The 24,872-nt window shown below is 39.6% G+C and overlaps 1 protein-coding gene across 7 annotated transcripts in view; it reads left to right on the forward strand.

Annotated features, from left to right (window-relative positions):
* LOC109402403 (RNA-binding protein Pasilla) overlaps positions 1–19,224 on the forward strand; it is a 195,108-nt gene extending 175,884 nt beyond the window's left edge. For all 7 annotated transcript variants that reach the window (XM_029874042.2, XM_029874036.2, XM_029874039.2 and 4 more), the window contains one exon: positions 2,763–19,224. In XM_029874042.2, coding sequence (XP_029729902.2) covers positions 2,763–3,028 — 266 coding nt within the window. In that variant the 3' untranslated portion in view covers positions 3,029–19,224. The remainder of the gene's footprint in view (positions 1–2,762) is intronic.
* The last annotated feature ends 5,648 nt before the right edge of the window (positions 19,225–24,872 follow it).

Consider the following 24,872-nt stretch of genomic DNA (forward strand, 5'->3'; position numbering starts at 1 on the left):
GAATCTCGTGGAGATTTCCTTTGGAATTTGGTGGATATTCTCCCTAGAATCTGGAGAAGATTGCAATCTCATTTAGATCCTCACTAGAATCTCGTGGAGATTCTCCTTGGGATCTCGTAGAAGTTTTCCCGGAATCTCGTGGAGATTCTCCCTGTAATCTCTTTGAGACTCCCCCCTGTAATCTCGTTGAGATTCTCCCTGGAATCTCATGGAGAGACCCTCCGTAAACTTGTGGGAATTCCCTCTGTAATCTAGTGGAGATTCTGCTCTAATCCCCTTCAGGTAGCCCCTGTAACCTGCCCCTAGAATCTCGAGGAGTTCTCCCTGGAATTTCGTAAAAAAATCCCCAAGGAATCTCTTGAAGATTCTCCCTGGATTTTCGTGGAGGTTCCCCCTGTGGAAATTCCCCCTGGAATCTCGTAAAGACTCCCAAAGAATCTCGTGAAGATTTCCTCAGGAATTTGGTGGATATTCTCCCTAGATTCTCGAGGAGAATCCCCTCGGAATCTCGTGGAGATTCACCCTGGAATCGTGTGGAGATTCCCCTTGCAATCTCATAGAAATTCTTCCGGGAATCTCGTGAAGATTGCCCCTGGAATGTCGTGGAGATTCCCCCTGGAATGTCGTGGAGATTCCCCCTGAAATCTCGCTGAGATTCCCTCTATAACCTAATGGAGATTCCGCTGTAATCTCCTTCAGATAGCCTTTGTAATCTCGTGGTGATTGCCCCTAGAATTTAGTGGAGATTTTCCTTGAAAAGACTCCCAAGGAATCTCGTGCAGATCACCCCTGGCATCTGGTGGAGATTCTCCCTGGATACTCGTGGAGGTTCCCCCTGAAATCACGTGGAGATTCCCCCTGGAATCTCGTAAAGACTTCCAAAGAATCTCGTGGAAATTTCCCCTGGAATGTGGTGGATATTCTCCCTAGATTCTCGTGGAGATTGCTCCTGGAATGTCATAGAAATTCCCTCTGGAATCTTGTGGAGATTCCCTCTGGAGTCTTGTAGATTTCTCTTGCAATCTCGTGGAGATTCCTCCTTTCGGAATTTCTTGGAGATTTCCCACTTCGCAGTTTTTATTTCTATAAAGTTAGATAGAAGGTCTGAAATTATCTGTGTTAGATGAATTTCTACATGAATCCCGTATTTCTACATGTATTTCCCGTAAACTGGACATACAAATCGAGGTATAACATTCACCAAAAATCTCATAAATATCCCAAGATGGATTTCCGTGAGTTCCAGTAAAAACGCTGATATATTTGTTTAAGAAATAGGCGTTTTGCGAACTATTAGAAGTACTATAGAAATAGAAGTAAAACAAAATTAATTGCTTAAGAGAGTGCAAATGCCGCATTGCGATAGTCTTTAAAAATAGAATGCCTAAAATATGAAAGTTTTCGAACTACTTACAATACAAAACAAAACAACATAAAATCAGATCTAAAAGCTGAACACTTCCTGAGCAAATATTTATGAAATTTCGAACAGAGCAATTTGCAAGTAATCAATATTTTTGTCATTTTTGGCTACAAAATTTTTCAGGCACATAGAGCTACTAATTTCGGCACTATAGTCTTGGGGAATCAAAGCGAATACTTAAGATTTTCCCCCCGATGTTCCTCGTATTAGAGTTTTCTTCAGGAGATAATTCTGAAGAAGACAGAAACGTTGGAAAAAACCTAAAACTTTTGTTTTAATTCCCCAAGTCTGCTGTGCCAAAATAAGTAGCTCTACATGAATGCCTACATTTATCATGTATTTCTCATAATCTGGACACAGACATAGAGGTATAACTCTGTCATAGATCAGTAAAATTTCCACATTTTTTTACCACAAATCTTTTCATAAATTTCGCAAGCTTAATGTCCATGAATTCCAATAGGAGCTTATATTTTTTTCAAGAATTTGGCGTTTTACGAAGTATTAGAAATAGCCAAGTAACACAAAAATAATTGCTTGCAAAAGTCAAATGCCGCATTGCGACAATCTTCTTTTTTTTAAAGGATTAAGAATTAATAAATAAATATATAACAAACTGCTTAAAATATGAAAGTTTTAGAACTATTTCCAATGCAAAACAAAATTACAAAGAATTAACTCTAAAATCCAAACATTTCCTGAGGAGTATTTAATGAAAATATTCATGAATTTTCCGAAAAGGGCAATATCCTAGTTGTATTTCAAACAACGCGTGTTATTCTAAGTTTTTGACAGCTGTAGATTACCGAAACTGTGCCAGATAGTAAAATGTATTGCCAAGATTCAGTAATCCACGTGAATTTCATTAATTTAAATGTCGCATTTTTGATGAACTGTCAATTTTTAACGATATTCAAGCAAAAGTTAGCTTTACCGATTGAGCTCGTTATTTCACTTTACCGAGACCATATTTGGAGACTAAGTTGTTGTGTGTTTCACTCACCTGAATTCGTTGCAATCTGAAAGAAAGGAGAATAAAATTTGGATTAGAATTAATGGAAAAGGTTTTGAACTTGAAATCTAAAGAGGAAGATTCCTTTTATTAGAATGCGCTTGCAAAATCGGTTATGGTATGGTAATTTATGCTTTGTACTGTTTATGGATGGAGCCTGACTACTTAGATGGATAGTTTCTATGGTAAACTTCTAACAATGGTGATGGGTCGATATAAACTTAGATTTAAGATCGATTAAGTAACTTTTAAGCTACATTGTAGAAATTAAAAAAAAAATTACAATCTTTTCTCTCTCTCTCTTCCCACAATCCGTCCTACTTGCAGGTCCCGCCGGCCGTAGCCTGGTCGAGATCCAGCACATGTCCGGGGCGAACATCCAGATCTCCAAGAAGGGTATCTTCGCGCCGGGCACCCGGAACCGCATCGTCACCATCACCGGTGCACCGAATGCCATCAACGTTGCTCACTACCTGATCGAGCAGCGAATCCAGGAGGAGGAAACGAAACGGGCCTGCCAAACGACCACGGCGGCAGCGGCGGCCGCAGCCGGAAAGCCCACCGGCGCCACGGTGGCAGCCGTCACGCAGTAAACGAGAGAAAGAACATAAACACACGCGCATAGAAAAGTCACCCATAAAGAACAACAACAACACACACATACATAGTGCATGAAAAAATCACACAAATCATTCACACATTAAAGAAAAGAAAGGGGAAAATCTGTGAAGCCAGATGCAAAACCGCTGGGAAACCTAAAATAATGGGATTTAGGAGCAAAGCGAAAAAGAAAAAGAGGATATAATAATTATAAATTAAAGTAATTGTTATTTTAGTAGGTAAATTGAAAATGAATAACAGATAAAAGTTTTAACTTCAGTTGATAAACACAGATCTATAGCGAAACAACTTGAAGGCGCTTCCCCTCAACCACACACATACGAGGAAGTGAGAAAAGCAAAAAAATGCAAAATTAAATGATAGATAAGTGAGAAACCATATGAAATAGTGACAAAAAAAAACAAAAGAAAGCGATAAACAGACAAACATACACAAACACACGAACACAACCACAAATCTAGTGAAATTTCACCACACGCATACACATACACACGCACCAACTCACCGAAAGTTGGTTACTTCGACGACTAGTGATCGCTGTGTTACCATTTTTTTCTTCTATTAATCGTACTACACTCGTATTTTTGTTTTCGTTTCCATAGCAACCCGTAACTTGGGAGGTTGACTGGCGCGCTTTCGACGCGATCACAGAGTTTTGTTTTATTTCTTCTCACAGTTTTTAGTCTTTTTTTGTTTATTTTCATATTTTGCCTTTGTTTCTGTATCTGTATCGTGTATAGTTTTAAGAGAAGAGATGTTTTTAAGTTTTTTTCTTTATATATTCATATATATTTTATACACAGATTTTTTTCTCTAGGATTTATCTTGAAAAGGAAAAAAAAGAAAGTGAAGAACGATGGGCCAGGCCTAAAGATTTGTTTTAGTTTTTAGCGGAGAAGATGGGCGGAAAAGAAGGTTATTGTGAAAAAATCTTTCTCGGAAAATAGCATAGCAGTCGATTGATTTCTGGTGTCAACTCTCTTGCGGGTAGGACTAATATTTTAAGAATTATGTAGACAAACAAAAGTTGAAAAACACGAAAGCTAAACGCGTGCGCACCTGTATAAAGTATGTATGTATACATTTTATGTATGTATTAGTAAACGGCGAGAAGCATTCTTAGTTTTGTTCGTTTCTGTTTTGCCATTTGTTTACATACGACTACACACCCATAAACAAACAAACACACACATACGTGCGATAAAGCGACGAAACCATTTTACGTTGTTAGGGCAGATGTGAAGAAATTTAATCACTGTTGAATGTTAGACCAATACATACCGAAGCACACACACACACCGACACTGTTCACACTAATACACGCACGTCGTACAGCCGGATTCAAATTACCAATAGCAACGCGCGGGGAAGTGCATATAAAACTAATCTATATATAGCAGAGAGGTCAGAGAACGATACCGAACGGAGATACTACTGTGTATGTTGCAAACAAAGAAGTCATATAAATAGGATTTTAGGAAATTATTTAGGTAATCGCAAGCAGATGAAGGGTAAAGTTTAACCATTTTTTACTAGTTAGCCGATAGAGTTTAGTTTAGCGCAGTGGTATTTTGCGGAAAGAAGAATTTTAAATTCTTTGTTCTCTTGTTTATCTTTCCTTAACAAAACCCTTGACAACGAGTCAATTATTACCAATTTGTTTCCGTTGTTTTCTACTATTGTATTAATCCACTATTAGTAACGGGAAGGAACTTTCTCAGATTAAAAACAAACCTACGGAACATGTGCAAAAGCTGTTATAACCTCAAACTTTTGTGTTGTCGCCGTTTTTACCGTATCAACGAGCGATTCTGCGCGGGCATCACAATGCTCACTTCGATCAGATCGTAGCAGGCGGCATGCCGTTGCTAGCGCCGGCTCGAAGTCAGAAACGCGTTATAAAAAACTTGTTTTCCAATTATAAGCTTACCAGCTCAGATGCAATCTGTTAATGTTAAAACCAAAAAGACGTTTTCTCCTTTTAACTTAAAACACACACGTTACTATTCCTAGGTTACGATTACATACGCGCATTCACACACACATACATACACACAACCATGATGTTTATATGGAACAGAAACACCACAAACCGCAGTGTCATCACAACACACTCACAAAGATTGTAGGGATCCCTATTTCTTTTCGAACGTTATATTTGTTTACCTGTCCATTCGTGTTGAAACAGCATAGCTACGAGTTATTTATGACCTCCTTTTTACATCACCATATGAACAAAACACACGCCCCCACACATACATTAAACATGCACGAACCGTTATACATTTTTTTTGTTTGTTTCCCTGTTGATTCAACTGAAAGAACACATACATACACATTAAAAAAACATCTAAACAGAAGAAAAATATTTATAGCCAATTTATCTTAAATATATTAAAAAAGAAAAACAAATTATAAATCCAGAGAAAAAAAACCTAGTTTTTAGTTAACACGCCGACTCAGAAAAACAACAGAAAGTTACAAGTTTGACGTATGAACCACTAGTGATATGTAGGAAAACGAAAATTACTAAATCAAAAAAGAGTTGCACCACGCTAAAGATGAAAAAAAAAAACAAAAGAGGGGATTCGAGTATGGCAAACTTGTAAAGTTGATACCTACTAGGAAGAAGAAAAAACACGTAAAAATCCCCGGCTTTACATTCTACCATTTATAATGATTAATATATTCGTAATGTTTAGCAAGGCAAGTGTAAACACTAAAACAAAACAAACAAACAGAAAAACTTCACAAACTGGTTGCGCCCGAAAAAGGATAACCGGAGGTTTATTTTCTTTTTTTTTCGTTCAACGCGAACTACTAAATAGGAAGATGAATGTGAAACGTGAAGGTGTGTGAAAACACAGGAAAAAAAAACAATGAAATGGAGAATATACGGGATTAAAAATGAATTAAAAACCAAAAAAAACAACAGTTTTTGAACGGGCTTTTCATTTTAGCTTTATTGGTTGGTTCCTTGGTTATATGCCTAGTCCTCCTTGGCTGGATGCGCTTGATTTTCACGAGGGGGATGACACAGAAAAAATAAATTAAAAATTTATTTATTTCTGATGTGAGAAAAGAAGTGTCACACCCCTCGCGTTTGCTCTAGGTTTCTTCCGTTTTCTATTTTTGTTACCCTTCGTTTGTTTCCGCTTTCTTTTGTTCCGACAGAATAATTACAGGATGTCCTTGGTTCCTTGGTTATACCTAATCCTCTATGCTGGATGCGCTGTGTTCACGAGGGGGTGACACATAAAAAGAAATGAAAATTGATTTCTGATTTGAGAAAAGTAGTGTCATACCCCTCGTGTTTGTTCTTGGTTTCTTCTGTTGTCTGTTTTCGTTCTTTTGATTACTTTCGTTTGTTTCCATTTTGTTTTGTGCCGACAGAATAATAACCGGATACGTCTACTATCTGGATAAACATTACAAAATTGAAATTATTAGGAAATCTTATTTTACTTGGAAACAATTGTGGCATTTTTGTGGCGCCATTCAGAATTCTATATAAGACAAATTCCATCAAAGGATTCTTCCAGTAACACTATCTGTCGATTACTGCAGGAATTCCATCTGGAGATTCCTCCATAAACTTCTTTTGGGGATTCCTCCAGAAATACCATCTGAGAATTACTTCAGGAATTTCTGCTAAGGACTCCACCAGAAAATACTTCTGATGAAGCCAGGAATCGCTTCTGGGGCGATTGATCCAAAAAGTGCTTTTGGGGGTTCCTCCAAGAATTCGATCTAGAGATTGCTACATCAACTTCGTCTAGAGATTCCTGCAAGAACTTCTCCTGAGGATTCTTCCGGAAATTTCATCTGGGAATTTCTCCTTGAGTTCCATCTGTTCATTACTCTAGGGATTCCGTCATGAATTCGTATTGGGGAATATTTGCTGGAGATTGCTTTAGAAACCTTTTCAGAGGATTCCGCCAGGTATTTTTTCTGGGGATTGCTTCAAGAAATTCTTATGCTAAACATTTTAGGAATTTAATCTAAGGAATAGAGATTATCCCAGCAACTCATTCTGGGGCTTCCTGTAGGGATTCCTTATGGTTCAGTCTAAGACTCCTCAGAAAATTCCTTCCGGAGCATAATGCAGGAAAAACCCTAAAAGACTCCCAGGAGAATCCCCTGGAAGAACTCCAGAAGAATGGAAGAATCCCTTAAAGAACTCCAGGAGGATTCCTAGATAGAACACCTGCAAGATTCCTAGGAAGAACTTCTGAAAGATTCTGATGCGGTACTTCAGGAGGATTTTGAGAAGGAACTTCAAAAAACCTCCTGGAAAAAATCCAGAATGACCTGCAGAAGAGCTTTTGAAGGATTTTAGGAATGAACTCCGGAAAAAAACTCCTGGAGGATTCCCAGAATTATTGATTGATTGATTGATTGATTGATTTATTTATTTATTTATTTATTTATTTATTTATTTATTTATGGCAATTTCATGAATGATTTCCAGAAGAAACTCTTGCAGGAATCCCAAATAGAACTACTTCAGGGATCCTAGAAGGAGCTCTTCTAGGAATCCCAGAAAAAATTGTTTTTATTTTCGACCTTGCAGGCTCCAGTGCGCAATCGCAAGGATTTACACTTTCCGGGGCATAACTCAGGAATTCGATTCAGGAACTGCTAAAGAAATACGAGAAAGAGCTGCCTAGAAAAAAGAACTCCAGGAGGATTCCCTCGAAGAACTCCAGAAAACTGAAAGAATCCCGGATTCCTAGAAAGACCACCTGGAAGATTCCTGCATGAACTTCTGAATGATTCTGGTAAGAAACTCCAGGAGGATTTTTTTAGTAAAAAAGATTTCCTGAAAGATTTCCAGAATGAACTCTAGAATAGTTTTGAGAAAGAACTTTTGGAGGATTTTAGAATGAACTACGGAAGGATTCACAGTAGAAACTCCTGGGTAATTTCAAGAGGAAAGTCTTAGAGGATTCCCCAAATGAGCTTCTTGGGCATCTGCAGAGAACTCTTGAAAGATTCCAGTAGGAAATATTTGAATATTTCTAAAGACAATTCTGGTGGAATCCATGATCAAATTCATGGATGACTTCCAGTAGAAACTTCTGCAGGAATCCTAAAAACTTCTTCTGAAATCTCAGAAGGAATACTTGTAGAAATCCCAGAAGAAACTTCTGGAGAAATTGCTGAACGAATCTCAGAAGTACTTGGGGTTCATTTCGAGCTTGCTGTCCTTGGCGCGCAATTCTAGAAGGATTTCAAGGGAAAATGCCAGATCGAAGTCTTGGATTAATCTCAGAAGGAATTCTCGATGGAATCACCGAAAAACTTTTGCAAGAAGCCCAGAAAAACTTCTGGGGGAATCCCAGAAGAAACTGAGGAATTTGTGGTGGCAAACAGAAGTGAGATATTTTATTTCAGACAAACTTCATCACACGATTCTTCCAGGAACTCCATTCATCGCTTACTACAGGAATTCCATCTGGGTATTCCTCCAGAAACTTCTTCTGGGGATTGCCTCACAAATTCCATCTGAGGATTCCTTTACAAACTCCCAAATTACTTCAAGGAGTTCTTCTGATTCTTCATCCAGTAATTCTATCTGGGGATTCGTACAGGAATTCCTTCTAGGGATTCTGTTGGTTGTTGGTTACTCCTGGAATGCCATCTTAGGGGTCTTCCAGGAATTCCTGCTACGGATTCCTCCAGAAACTCATTCAACAAGTTTTGATCGGGTTTTTTATTTTAGCTTTATTGGTTGGTTCCTTGGTTGGTTATATCCAGTTCTTCTTGCTGGATGCGCTGTTTTCACGAGGGATGTGACACAGAAAAAACATACAAAAAATACGATTTCTGATTTGAGAAAAGTAGTGTCACACCCCTCGTGTTTGCGCTAGGTTTCTTCTGTTTCCTTTATTCGTTGCCTTGGTTATTTTCGTTTGTTTCCGCTTTGTTTTGTTCCTACAGAATAATTACTGGATGTGTGCTATCCAGATAAACATAAAAAACTGATATTATTAGGAAATTTGATTTTATTTTGTGGCTTTTTTGTGGTGACATACAGCTTTTCTTCGTAACACATTTTGTTACAAACAAATTCCATCACAAGATCCTTCCAGTAACTCCACCTGTCAATTACTACAGAAATTCCATCCAGAAACTTCTTTTGGGGATTCCTTCAGAAACTCCATCTGGAAATTCCTTCAGGAATTCCTGCTGATGATTCCTTCAGAAACTTATCCTGATGATTCCGCCAGGAATTGCTACTGGGGATACTCCAAGAAGTGCTTCTGGAAGTTCCTCTAGGCATTCCATCTAGAGATTGCTACAGGAACTCCTAGGGATTCCTAGGGATCATTTTCCAGAGGATTCTTCCAAAACATCCATTTGGGGAAATCCATCCTCCTACAGCTCCATTTGTTTATTACTCCAGGAATGCCATCTGAGGATACCTACATGAATTCCAACCGAAGATTCTTCCATGGGGGGATTTCTCCAGAAACTGCTTCAGGAGATTTCAGTAGGTTTTCTTTCTAAGGATTCCTTCAGGAAAGCCGTATGGTGATTTCTTCAGGAAATCAAAGGATTAGCACACCAATTCTTTTTGGGGATTTTTTCAGTAATTCCTTCTGGTTTAATCTAGACTCCTCAGCAAATTGACTCTGGAACATAATCTATGAATTTGATGCAGGCATTTCTTTAGAAACTCCTGAAGGAAATCGAGAAAGGAATCCCTTGAAGAATAAAAAACTTCTATAAGTCTCCCTGGAGGATTCTCTGAAAAGAACTCCAAAAGAATTCCTAGAAAGAATACCTGGAAGATTCCTAACAAGAACTTCTGAAAGATTAAGGAAAGGATTTTTAGAAGGAACTTTCAAAAAGAACCCTGGAAGACTTCCAGGATTCCCTCCTGGAGAGTTTCGAGAAGGATCTTTTGGGGAATTTTCCGAATGAACTACGGAAGGATTCTCAGTAGAAACTCCTGGATAATGTACAGAAGAAAGCCCTGAAATCATCGCAGTAAAAACTCCTGGAAGATTTCCAGAATGATCTTCCAGAGCGTTCTCTGCAAAAAAAAAAAAAAACAGTGAGAAATCCTAAAAAAATTAAAAGCAGAATTAGAAGGAATCCATGATCAAATTCATGGATGACTTCCAGAAATAAAAAACTTCTGCAGGAATCCTAAAAAGAATTCCTTCTGGTTTCTCAGAAGGAACACTGGGAAAAACCTTGGAGTAATTGCAAAAGAAACCTTAGAAGTACTCGGGGTTATTTTCGACTCTGCAGTACTCGGTGCACAATTCCAGTCTTGAACTAATCTCAGATCGAATTCGAAATGAAATCGCCGAAGAACTTTTGGAAGAAACCCAGGAAAAACTTTTTGTGGAATCCCAGAAGAAACTGGGGAATGACACAGGTACAAAACTGCTATCTGAATAAACTTAATAAAACTGGACCTATCAGGATATTTCATTTTCGCATTTCGTGGGATAGCTTGTATCAGACAAATTTCATCAGGGACATTCTTCCAGGAACTCCATCGATCGCTCACTACAAGAACTCCATCTGGGAATCTTTTGAGGAATTCCTGCTTGGGACTATTTTAGAAATTTCATCTGGATTGTCTTCAAGGAATTCCGGTTGAGGATTCCTCCAGAGAATCCTTCAGACGATTCCACCAGTAATTGCAGCTGGGTATTGCTCCAGGAAGTGCGTCTGGGAGTTGCTCAAGAATTCGATCTAGGAATTCCAACGGAAATTTCTTCTAGGAATGCCTCCAGGAATTTCTGCGGAGACTTCCAGACATTCCATCCGGGGGTCCCTTCTGGAGCTCCATCGTTGATTATTCCAGTAATTCGTGCTGGGGATCCCTTCAGAAACTCCTTCAAGGGATTCCAGCAGATATTCTTTCTGGGAATTATATCAACAAGTCCTTATGAGGATTACTTCAGGAATTCCAAGGATTCCTCCATATTTTTGTTGAATCCTTTCTGGAGATTTCTCCGGGGACTTCTTCAGATTTTTTTTTAAATTTTTATTTCTGTTAATTTTAACTTATGCTAATTCATCACTTATTCTTCAGAAATTTCTTTACAGATGCCTACAATTGTTTTGTCTAGGGCTCCTCAGAAAATTTCTCGTGGGGTATTATCTAGGAATGCGATTTGGGCATTTCTCCAGGAGCTTCTGAAGGAATCGGATAAAGAGCTCCCTAGAAAGAAAAAGAACTCCTGGGAGAACCCCATAAGAACCTCCGGAAGACTGGCGAAATCCCAAAAGAACTCCTTGAGGATTCAGACGAGGAACTCTTGGAGAATTCCTAGAAAGAACATCTGCAAGATTCCTAAAATAAACTTCCAAGGGATTTTCACAGACTTTCTGGAGAATTTTACGAAGAAACTTGTAGAGGATTCCCAAAAAAAACTCCTGAAAGTTTTCCAGAATGAACTGCAAGAAGAAACGTCTGGAGGAACTTCTAGAGGATTTTCATAGGGACATTCGGAAGGATTTCCAGAAGAAACTCATAGAGCATAGGTACCAGTAGGAACTCCTAGAGAATCCCCAGAAACTAGTCCAGGAGGACTCCCATAAGAAAGTTTGGAGGACTCCCAGTTGGAACTCCTGGAGGAGTCTCCGACGAAACTCGTAAAAGATCCCAGTATATGAAATCCTGGAGAATTTCTGTAGGCAATTGTGGGAGAAATAGAGCAGAAGCTTTAGGCTGAATCTATAAACAAGTGTATGGATGACTACCAGAAAAATCTCCTGCTGGAATCCCACGAGTTTCTGGAGAAATCCCAGAAATAAAACCTCAGGAGTTTTTTTTCATTTCGACCTTGTAGTCTGTGGTGCTTAATCCCAGAAGGAATTCCTGGAAAATGCCAGAGAGAACTCTTTGATTAATCACAAAAGAAACACCTGATGGAATCCCAGAAGGAACTCCCGGGAGAAATATCAGAAACATATTCTAGAGGAATTTCAGGAAAAAATCTTGGAAGCATTCCCGTAGACACTTCTAAAGAAAATCTCGAAGGAAAACTGAGGTATTACAGAAGGAATATCTGGGTGATGTTCTACATTTGTTTATGTAACTCGTATTTAACCAAATTTAGTCATATCAGAGTCTGATAACCTCATGATGCTCTACATCTCTTGTTACTTGGAAATCTCGTCTCTTAGGAAAAACTTAGAATGAAATCTTTGAGAAATCTCATTTCCATTTGGAGCTTCAGCTTCCAGAAGGAATTACAGAAAAAAAAAATACTAGAAGAAACTCCTGGAGTAATCCCATGAAACAGCAACCCTTAAAGGTTTCCGAACTAAACATTCTCATGGAATTCTAAAAAAAGCAAGCGGAATCGTACGAGATTACCTAGAAAACTAGTTCTAAAGAAATTCCAAAAGAAAGCATTGGAATATAAGGTAACCTAAAAATAGCCCAAAAGAAACTCTAAGAGAAATCCGTGAACGAATCCTTGAAGAAAAAAAACTCATTCAGCAGTTCCTAGTGGAATTTCTAAGCGATATCCCAAAGAAAATCCTGGAGAAACCCCAGAGCAACTCGTGGCGGGTTCAGCGGAGAAACTCCTGGAGTAGGTGCAAAGGAAACTTCAGCGAAACCCAAAGAAGGAACTTCTAGGAATGCCATATGTGTAACGCTTGGCAAAAAAGAGCCCTTCAATCAATTAGGAGTTCGAACCTTGGAAGGAATCCTTGAAAATATCTCTGAAAGAATCTCAGGTGAAATTGTTGCAGAAAACTCGAGAAGAATCAATGAAAGAACCCTGGGAGGAATCTCGGAAGGATGCTCGGAAGAAATCCCGGGAGAAAACCCAGGAATAAATCTAAAGCAATCCCACCACAAACCGCTATAACAATGTTGGAGTAATCTCTGAATGAACCTCAAAATGAGTCTCATTGAATATCCTGAAGGAATCCTGGAGAGGTTTCTGATACAATCCTAGAGAAATCTCTGAAGAAACCCCAGGAGTAATCCCTGAAAGAACTTCAGGAGGAATTCCAACAGGAACTAGTGTAGGAACAGCGGGAAAAATCTCTGGAATAAATCTCAGAAGAAATCTCAGAAGGAATCCCCGAAAAAACCTCAGGGGGAGGCCCTGAAGGACTCGTGGATGGAGTTTGAGCAGAAATGCCTGGTGAAATCCCAGAAGGAATCTTTGAAAGGATCCTTGAAGTAATCATTACAAGAATCTCAAAAGGAATCCCGAAGAAACACCGCGATGAATTTGTAAAGGAATCTCGAGAAGAATCAATAAAGGAATCAAGGGCAAATTTTCTGAAGGAATGTAAGCCTTAAATGAATCTAGGGAGAAATCAATGAAGGAATCTTAGAAGAAATTCCTTAAGGACCGGAAAGAATCCGTGAAACTATCCCTGAAAGAATCTCAGTAGGAATCACTAAAGAAATCCTGAGCAAAATAAATTTAAAAAAAATTCTCGGAAGGGTTTCCTGAAAAGGAAATATCCAAAGTAATCCCGGAAACCTACAAATAATTCTGAAGGAATCGCTGAGCAAGTGAACCCGGGAGAAATCGATAAATGTTTCCCGGGGCAGCTGTATTGGATGGAATCCGGAAAGCATCCATGAACGACTCGGGAGGAATGAATGAAAGGAATCACTGAAGAAATCCTTCAGGGAAACCCAGCAGAAATTACTAAAGGAACCTCGTGAGCAATCAATGAAGGAATCTCCAGGAAAAATCCAGGAAGAATCCTTAAAAGTATCATTTAAACAATCTCTGCGGGAATAACTGAATGAATGCAGCAATTAATCCCGGGAGAAATCTCTGAAGGAAATCCCCGAAAAAAATCCCGGGAGAAAACCCTGGAAGAATCCTGAATGGATTTCTGATTATATCAAAGAAATTGTCCTTGAAAGAACCCACAAAGAATCCTGGGTATCAAGGAATCACAGGCGAAATCAATAAAGGATGAATGTCGAAAAATATCTCTAAAGGAATTCTGGGAAGAACCTCCCTAAAGGAATCACTGTGAGAATCAATGAAAGAATTCCAAACGGATTTTCTGGAAAAAAAAATCGTGGAGCAATATTTTCCAGAATTCCTGAAGGAATCTCAGGAGAAATTCCTAAGGGATCAATGGAGGAATCCCGGAAAGAATCTTAAAAGGAATCTCGGGAAAAGTAAGATCAATGAACAAATTCCGGAAGGAAGCTCTGAATCAATCCCGCGAGGAATCCCTGGAGAAAGCCTTGACAGAAACCTTCTTCTTCTTCTTCTTCTTTATGGCACGACGTCCCCACTGGGACTTGGCCTGCCTCGCTTCAACTTAGTGTTCTTTGAGCACTTCCACAGTTATTAATTGAAGGGCTTTCTTTGCCTGCCATTGCATGAATTTGTATATTGTGAGGCAAGTACAATGATACACTATGCCCAGGGAGTCGAGAAATTTTTCCCGACTGGAACGGGAATCGAACCCGCCGTCTCCGGATTGGCGATCCATAGCCTTAACAACTAGACTAACTGGAGACCCCTGACAGAAACCTAGGAGACATAAAAACAAATGTGAAAAATCCCTAAAGAATTCACATGAGAAATCAATAAAAGAATCCCGGGTCGAATCCCTAGAGGAATGCTTTCCAAATGTTGCTCCAAACTTCCGGAGATAGTGTTTAGAATTATGTTTAAAAAACCTAGTATTCCGGAAACAATCCACCAGATATTTTTCAAATAGTTCAAACACACATTCTTTTCAAACTTCCTAAACGAAATCTATTTGATGTTTATGAAAGATTAATGTAAAAATGTTCACAAGAACTCACCACAAATTGTTGTCCAAGTTCTATCTAAAATACTTCCAAGAACTATACCAATACTTAGAAAAAAGGCCTACAAAAAGGCTAGATACGTCAGAATAAATGCTTCATAGTTTAAAACATTGTTAAGTATTGATGCTGCAAATTTCAAAGGAATGCCCAAGATTGCTCTGCATAGACATCTGCCAGCAATTTATACCCAAGCTCCACCTGAAGTTCCTTTTTCTAAAAGTAACCTTTAAAATATTACATTTACTTAACACAAAATACTTACTTTCTTCTGGGTTCAGCCCTTCAACGTTGTCTACCGAATGCAGCGCATCACCGAACATTCAACATTCCCCTCCTCTTCAGCCAGAAGCCCACACTGAACGAAAACCGCAGCCCGAAATCGACTGAGAAGCGATACGATCGCGCCCCATTTCGACACTCGGTTGGAAACCGTAAAATTGACGGATGACAGTCATATGAAAATGGAATGCCGACCATGTGGTCCACCCAACTTGTTTTCTAGCGATTGATAACAAAAATGTCAGCTCCTCTGTTACAATCCTAGGCTTCTGGTTTTGGATCTGGCCCAAAATCCTCGATTTATCAAAGTGTAGGTACTTTTGAGCTCACACATTTTCATCAGGAACATAGAAACCATTTGAAGATTGTTCATACATCTGGAAGAGCTCCGATCGCTTCATCCAATATCGATCTGTGTAATCTGAAATTGAAATTATTTCATTATTATGGAAATATCTAGTCCCAAGGGTCGCCTTTGAGTCTTGTAATCTGAAATGAAAAGAGCATTAGATTGTATTGGAAAAAGCTGACTAATTGGATATTTTTTCTTATATAACAAACCCTTAAAAGTGCTTTTAAGGAATGCTTGATTGCTGATTCCAGATTGCTCTTCCGTAGCTCAGATTGTAGTATTGTTAGCTTCCACCAGCATCTGACTGTACTCTACTCAACTAAAATTTACTCCAATTGTGTATTTTGTTTAATAAGTCGCCTTTTGTTTCGTTCTATTGCCTTCCCTGTCGAAAAATGGAAAATTATTCTAAAACAAGTTTACTAGTTCTAATTTCAAAAAAAGTTCTCATATCCAACAATCATGCTACATATAAATCTTACTGTCGACAGCGACATCGAAGTGCCACGGCGTGCCCTCACATCAAAACATAAACACACACTTACTACAGAAACGATCCGAGCAAGCCACACACGTCACACCAACACCTACAGACGACACAAATAAAAAAAATAGAGAAATGAAAAACAATTTTGTAGACACTAAAATTAACACAAAACAGAAACTGTTTATATTCAGATGAACAAAAAAAAAGTTGTGATGGTAGACAATTCTATTGCTGTTATTTGTTATGGAAATATGAACTAAACAACTCAAACACAGACGCAGCGCTCCTTAAATAAACAGAAATCACATAGAAGAAGAAAAATAAACAATCCGGGAAAAGATACCCTGTCGAACATAATCTTATGGAAAACGCAAACTTACCATCCGAGGCTGTTCTGATTTCACAGTAGGCTTTGTTTTTCCGAATTGAACACACACACAGTCAAATCCGGAGTGTTGTTTCGTTCGTTCGTCGTTGAGTTTGCTTCCGTTTCTGAAACGAAATTATAGAGGACACGACAGCAGTGTATTATAGCCCACAGTTAGATAATTTTCCAAAATGGATGGAAATTAAGTACCTATGAAAAAACACATTACTATAAATACGTGTAGAATAAAATCAATTCATTCATTCAGAACCTAGGCAAAAACAAACAAAGCAGGCGTATGCTACCATTTAAAAACAAAAATCATGACCCAAAGTAAGCATGGAACCCTTCTAAATAGGTCATTTTATAAATTTTATTCCCAAACTTAAAGAAAATCTAACGTAAACCAACCGCAAGCATGTTAATTTCCGTCTGGCGGTAGACGATGGAGAACAGGAAAAAAGAAACCTAAGCTCTTTAGTAGTGTAGTTCCGATCGAATCGTTCATTCAAGCGGAAAGAAACCCGTTCGTTGAAACACTCACTATCAGAACTTTCTCCATTTTACAGCCGAGTGCACTCTCTTTGTCCCTCTCATTCAGACATTCAGATGGGAATCAGAATCAGAACGAAAATATGTGTGACGAAATGTCGGAAAACTGTGTGAAGCAGCAGCAAAATGGTGGGCATTGTGCGCGCTACACAGAAATTGAGGTTAGGACGAATATCACGACAGCAAATTCAGAGAATCAAAACCGAGGAAAGAAAACAAAGTCATTTGCATTACGCCAACCAAAAAAAAAGAAAGAAGAAAACGCATGTATTTTTATAGAGCGATCACCAGCCGAAGTTCATTTAATACATTGACAACCAAAACAAATTCAAATCTTTGTATCCCTCTTTATATATGAAGCTATATGATGGAATAAAAAAAAACAAAATCTCTAAAACTATATTTATATTTGTATAACGAAACAGGTGCGAAACGAAATGAAAAATACAATTTTAATGGAGGACTACTAGATGGATGCATATGGAAAACTGACAACTGAAACAAAGCAGTCTCTGCTTTTTCACACTGACATACTCCCCCTCACATACACACACATACAGACGAACTTTCCGCGTCCCTCTTCTTTCGTTCGTTTGTCTTCGTGTAACCGCGGCGCACTGTTTACAACACAATTCTAGAGTCTTAGGGGCAGGTGCCGGTATCGCGCATGGTAATTAAATAGACAATACTTAGGGCAAACAACCGAACCATAGTTCATTTTAGAGGATACCGCAAACAAAAGCGTTCGTAATGTTTTGAGTCGAATTTCTCCAGAGAGTTACCCCTATCACGCGTAGGAGGCTCGGAATTATGTGAAAGTTCCTTCCAGAGCCAATCAATACTCACACACACACATACAGTTACATGAACATTATGACATAGCTTCGTTCTTTTGAGTCCATAATAGTCTTTACTAACACTGTCAAGCATTTAAGCAAAAATTTAAAAACACACTCACACACATACAATTGATACCACGAGTTACTGGTTTTCTACAACTATTTTAACTGAACTGCACACACACATCTTTCTAAACGAAATAAAAGTAAAAACTGTTGTTGCAAGCATGTTCCACACTCTCTTTCACATACACACAAACGAACATATTAAAAATACAAATAGTGTAATGTTTATAAACAGAGAATTGCACCATCTTCACAGAACGTTGAAAATAAACTCTTCCTGTCATCCCGTTTTCATGTTGTTTTCTCATTGGAAAGTAAGCTAAAAAAAAGAGTAGAAAATTTACAAAACAGCAGCATACAAATAGATAGAGTGAAAATGTTTTTCTAGGAATGAAAAGTAAACTGTTGATTATCTAAAAGAATTGAAAAGTGTACTCTAAATGAAGGAAATCAAAGTTTTAGCGCATGCCGCAAGAGACGAAACAGTATATAAAGTAGGAAAATGAAAAAAAAACAATGACGGGAATGATGACTAGCTATAAGTAAACACACACAAACAGATAACCTAACCTTAACAAACAAAACAAAAACAGTTACCGTTCAAATAATTCTTCAGAATACAGCCAGTGAAACTAATAAAACCAACCATTCGTAGCTTTGTTTTGCTTTCGCATCATCACAATTCCCCGAATAACCCTTTCTCCTTTTCTAAACCGCTCACTAATACATCGCCCTTTCTCTGTCAGATCTATCTCAAACGCACCATTCCTTGTCATCACGCACGCACGCACGCACCCCTCCACCAACCTTCAGCCTACGCAACGCAGCAACCCGATGTCATCTGTCACAACAGTCCGTCGTCTGGCAGACAACGCTCGCTCACCGCCTACTGCGACCTCCAACAACATCCCACGCATTCCATGCAGCATGTTTCTCTTCATCCATCATCTGTCTCTCATTCGCCATTCAAGTAATCCTAGGCTAAACAAACGTTACAAATTTTTAAAATCTAGGAAAACAAAATGGAGCTCTAAGTTTACAGTGCACTCTTCGTCACCCACACACAGAGACACTCAAGGCATTCTAAATCTGCGCACTGAATTACTCTTGAGAATTCACTTAAACTCACACAGTGACACGTTAAAGCAGAACAGCGCATTCCATTTCAGAAAAAGAAGCATAGTAAAGCTAAAACAAAAACAAGTTGAGAAACCAATCGCCCATGTTTATGACAACAAAAATCTAAATAAAGTAAATAAAAAAACTGAAATTCTATCCGTCAGCAAACAAGCAAAAAAACATTCATATTTATACAAAAAAAATACATTACACAGTAAAACAAATTTAAACAAAAAAAAAAGCACGACGCACCTGACGACGAACCGTCGTCGCCGAGCGGGAGGGGGTGCAACCGGAAAAATATAGTTCAATTACTAATTAACCCTTATGTGGCCGACAGGGTACCCGGGTACCCAGCGCCCATTTAAAAAGCACAGTGTAGAAAAAAGCAAAAAGTTTGTCGGACACATAACGGTTAAAAACAAGAAAAAAAAGAAATGGCCGCCGAGAGCGGACCGGGGGCATTAGCTGCAGCTCTAGCAGCAAGAGAAGATAAATTCTGACTAGTCAATATTTGATTGAAAAGAGATAAAGAATAAAGAAAATATATAGGATATACTAGGGATAGTGCGGCTGTAGTGTGGCGATGTGAAGGCAGAGGTAGCAGCAGCAGCACGGAAAGGAAGGAACAGAGAGATGGAAAGAACTTAGGGTTTAAACTTATAGGAAGAAATATAGACGAAGATTTGACAAAGGAGAAGTGCGAAAAGAGAGAGATACTAAAACAAAACAAAAGAGGAAACGCTCGAACGCGCGAAGAGCCGGGATCGGGGGAGAAGTTTGTTAAATAATGTTTAATATTTAAATATCAAAAAGTAAAACTTATATTGAAAAATAAAAAAAAAGATAATGCAAAAAAAGATTCTAAAATGGAGGATCGTGGAGAGAGTTATGTTTACTATGATGACGTTTGTCCCTATTTGTACGATCAGGCTACTGAACGGAATCAGAATTATCCCTATCTTAGAGCTTCGTTACAATACGCAGGATCTGGCACTTCGTTGGTGCCGCCCATTCAGCAGCTAGAACTCCCTCCAATTCCTGGTGATTGAATGTGAAGACGTCTACTGACAGAATCCATGTGACGCCCAGAACGCGTCGGTCTTTGTCTACAGACAGTTGCTTACTGGAAACTCGTAACTGCGTGGATATATTGCGGTTGTTATACCAACCGTACTGCTGCTTCCACCGAGTTGACGCTGTCGAGGAAGTCGTCAACACCTAGTTATTCTAGATCGTTGCTTCTTCTGCCCTGGGAAACTTTACCATAGTCAGGAGTATTCCAATTCTTCACAAACTGTGTTGTACATAGCGAGCTGGTGATACCGAACATCACCTCGTTGATCACGTAGAGTTAGCTCTTCTAAAGAGCAGTTTTCTCGGATTTCATCCTGTTGGTGGCTTTTCACCCTTCAGATAATTTGACCGATGAGGCAAACATCGATCTGTACGGCAAACGATAACAACGGTCCGAAAAACCCGGGTGTAAACAAATAGGTCCCCAACCAACACACGATCGCATATGATGTAGGATAGGATGCAATAGTGGAGGCGATATGCGTTTACTTTACACGCGGTTAATTGGAAGCATATCCTCCGGGCAACTTCTCCAAAGAAAGCACTGTCAACCACTGACAAACATTTGTCTTCTTCGCGGATGAGAATTCATTACCCAAATGTCAGAGCACACGGCCTTTTCCCAGTCTGAATCACAGTAAAACGTCCACTAAATATTTTCGTAAACGTACACATTAAGTTTTGGAAGTCTCGCTTTAAGTTACCTTCCTGTCAAAAGTAGCACGTCACACCCTTCCGACGCATGGTTTCATTCGTCCGTAACATCTGCTCGCCGGTACTTCTTCTTTACTGCCTTTTCGTTTCACCGAAGTGTTTTATTTTCGCTTAATCGACAGTTAATTCCTCTTCGTCCCGAGCCTTCAGAGCTGTCTTTGGTCAGCGTATCGAACGAATCCGATAACCCACGCAAAATTGATGCCATCTTAAGATACTTTCTCAATTCGAAGCCAGAGTTCCCAAGTCGGACGTACAACTTCTCGATGTTCGCCCCAGATACTTCACATACATTTGCTCGCGTCGTAGTAGTGCTTGCATCGAGAAACATCACACCTCGTCCGCTTCATGACCCTGGGTCGTATGTGCCGGGCCAATAACCTATTAGTTAGCTCTACTAAAGAGCAGTTTTCCCGGATTTCATCCTGTTAGTGGCTCCAGAGAGGAGCCCTAGTACGTCATCCAGGTTCACGAGTGGGTAGGTGTTACGATGAGCCTCTTCACCCTTCAGTTAATTTGGCCGATGAGGCAAACATCGATCTGTACGGCAAACGATAGCAACAGTCCCAAAAACCTGGGTGTAAACAAATAGGACCTCAGCCAACACACGATCGCATATGATGTAGGATAGGATGCAATAGTGGAAGCGATATGCGTTCACTTTACACGCGGTAAAATGGAAGAATGTCCTCCGGGAAACTTCTCCAAAGAAAGCACTGAACTGAGACCATTTGTCTTCTTCGCGGATGAGAATTCATTACCTGAATGTCAGATCACACGGTCTATTCCCAGTCTAAATCACAGTAAAACGTTCACTAAATATTTTGGTAAAAGTACACATTCGGTGTTACGAGTTCGGGTGAAGCTTTCTACTAAAATAGGCTAAAGGCAAGAACTGCTTTTAATAATTTTTATTTCCTCTTCTAATTACACTTTTCTAGTCTCTAAAAGCGCATCCAGATCCCTTCCATTCTTGGCTCTTCTAACATTCTTCTCCGTGTTTTCGCCAACTTCCCTACTTCCCGTATCTAACCACGTGGTCACCACTTTATCAAAGACCTTTCCTCCAGCTTTCCTCGGGCAGCGACTGTTCGTTTGGCGAACGGGTTCTCGACGTCCCATTCCATCCTTCGGGGACTATGGCAAATCACTTCAGGACACAATCCTCTATATTCGTAGCCAGTACCGTGCGAGTGTAGTATACAACGGGATTTTTCAAGTTAACTCTTGCCTTGTCCAGCTTGAACTGAACTCCCCAACGACATGCTCACTCGTTGGAGGCACCGAGCTACCTCCAAGCAGAGTGTCTGATTTCTCATGTATACATCAATGAGACAGTGTGCCATGCGCCAATATAAAATGTGTTTCATGGAAATGTAGGAGCTATGAGATCGTAGCATGCACATGAAATATCGTGTGTACGAGTCTCATGAGACGTCTCTTGAGACTCGTCTCATTGAGCTCTCAGTCAGCAGAAATCGGTGAATGTTTTGCCTACAACGCAAGAGTCACTTCTAACTGAGCTTCTGTAAATACGTTACAAATTAAACAACTTCAATTTAGATGCTTTCTGCTGGAAGTTTGTGCTGGAAAGATGTCGGGTTCCAGTCCTTGGAGCGGTCAGAACCTCACCATGTCCCTACGCTCGGCGCTTTGGTTGTGTAAATATTCATTCTTTTTTCCTCTGTTTCTATCTAACCCTTGAAGAAGATTGAATACAACATCGCAACATTGGGCACTGAAACCACGGTGCAACCCTGACCACTCAAAAGACCGAAATTCGGAAAAGCTTGCCTGAAATAGCTTCGTCGGTAACAACTGATAGCTAATTGCTTGCTTGGGGATACTAAGATCTAGAGGATTCGTTCGTGAACAAGAAGTATACTAATTTTATTCTATCGAAACATTAGATCTGCAAAAAAGTCGGGTTGATGCTTTGTCGAGGTAAAAGAATATACCTCATAATGTCATAAGAAACTGCGACGTAGGTATACACTGGGTGATGTCGCACAGATAAGAAATAGTTGATAAAACTATAGAACGGTTTGATAAATTCAATGGCCAACATTTGAAGTAGAAAGAGGAACTAAGTTTATTTGTGGACCATCAGCTTGGAGATGGGCCTTAAGAAAATCGTGCCCAGTGCACTCCCTCTAAATCCAAACACGCAATGTGTCCTTGACCATATTATCAGCAGATCCATTATCAATTACATAGGTTCATATCCGTTTTTTCGTTTGTCATAGGAACTGCAAAAAAAGAAATTCAATAAGTATGGATGCATAAAAATATAAAACAAAATCAGGGAAAATCGAAATTGACTTCCAAATACCTTTTATATGTTCACACTTACACATTTTTTCGTATGACAGCTGCTCATGAGCCTGTCTCTTTGAGATGTCTCATTGAGACTCGCAAATGCTAATGCGATGTGCACAACTGTTGCGAGTCTCAAGCGCATAGATTTTTTATAAGCGCACGGCCAACTTGTCTCAAATACGTATTGAGAAATACGCGTACAGACACTCTGCCTCCAAGTGACGATCGCGATCGCCGAGACCGGCTAGCACGTCGATGGTGCTCATGCTCTTTCTCCCTACTCCCAATTTAACGCGTTGCAACGTATCATTATTACCGATGTTTTTTTTATTATTTTTTTTTATCTGTATTAACGAGATTTTTAGCCCTTGGCTAGTTCATCTCGGGACCCACGCTTTACTTCCCTTCCGAAGGAAGAACTCACAGTTTGCGAGTTTGTCGGGAGTGGGATTCGATCCCAGGTCCTCGGCGTGATAGTCAAGTGTTCTAATCATCACACCAGGTCCGCTCCCCAATTACCGATGTTGTATCCGCCACACTAGGTGATCAGGTAGCAGGAGTCACGCATCTCTTGATCAATACAGGCTGATCTCGATCGGTGTTTGATCGTAGACGTCGTACTGCTGAGTGTGGTTGTATCCAAACCACGCGGCCGATCGGGCTGATGATAGAATGATGACAGGGGTTTTCCAATGGCGGCGCGCGGAACAATTGCAAAACTTGTTTTTTTTTAGAATTACGAGTACAATACTAGTTTTTATTACAATTGATGAGTTGTTCAACTGACACATAAATTAAAACGTAACATCGGTTTTTCTCTCAAGACAGATATTTGGCGAATCAAGGTTCCTCTTTGAAGCCACCATCTGGATCAAATTCGGGTCCACTGCTCTTCACAATGGCTAGTAGAGCTAACTTCTCCACGGGTCGTCTGAGTACAACTGATGTGCGGCACTGGTGCAACGTATACTCAATAGTTCTTCCATTACTCCCGTCCTATTTGTTTACACCCGGGGTGTGGGACCGTTGTTATCGTTTGCCGTGTAACTCGATGTTCGTTTGCCTCATCGACCAAATTATCTGAACGGTGAAAAGGCTCATCATAACATCCCCCCCCCCGTGAACCCGGATAACGTACTAGAGTTCCTCTCTGGAGCCACCATATCGGGATCAAATACGCGACAACTGCTCTCCACGATGTCTAGTACCACGGGTCTCCTGAATACTCCTGATGAGAGGCACTGGTACTTACTTACCGATCAGACTAAGGCCGGGGTGGTCTCTGCTGTACATAGTAGCCGCACAAACAGACGTAACTCTTAGATGAAATTCATCAAAAACTTTTGCCCGGTATCATTTTCATTAGCACACTGCCACCTGTTGGTAGAACCGCGCGCGGCCATGATGGTTTTCGATTTGGCGTTTTGCTGACACGCACACTACTACACAAATTAGGGTAACGGTTGAATTTTGGACCCCTAGAGGACATTAGTTTGAATTTAAGTCAAAATCAAATAGATTCAGAGGGTATTTACACATTATGCTGATGTTAGTATGATCGTATAAGCCTCCACTGTCCGTTAAAAATACCCACAAGGTCATTTCTGGCTGAAAATTTGATGAAAATAATCGATTTTTGAAGCATCAGTTTTCACTGTTTTGGACACTCCAATACATTTTGGACCCTCTTCAGTATATATTTTGGCCACCCGGTGTTTAAACCCGTTTGAAACTATTTTCGAAGAATTTTTCACTTGAATATGCTGGATCACATCCTGATAACTTGATTGACAAAGGCGGATTAGGCGAACTTTGCGAATTTAATGCGCTAGAATGATAAACGTTTTTGTTTACATCGCA

This window comes from Aedes albopictus, chromosome 1 (assembly GCF_035046485.1).
Source record: "Aedes albopictus strain Foshan chromosome 1, AalbF5, whole genome shotgun sequence".
Classification (NCBI taxonomy): domain Eukaryota; kingdom Metazoa; phylum Arthropoda; class Insecta; order Diptera; family Culicidae; genus Aedes; species Aedes albopictus.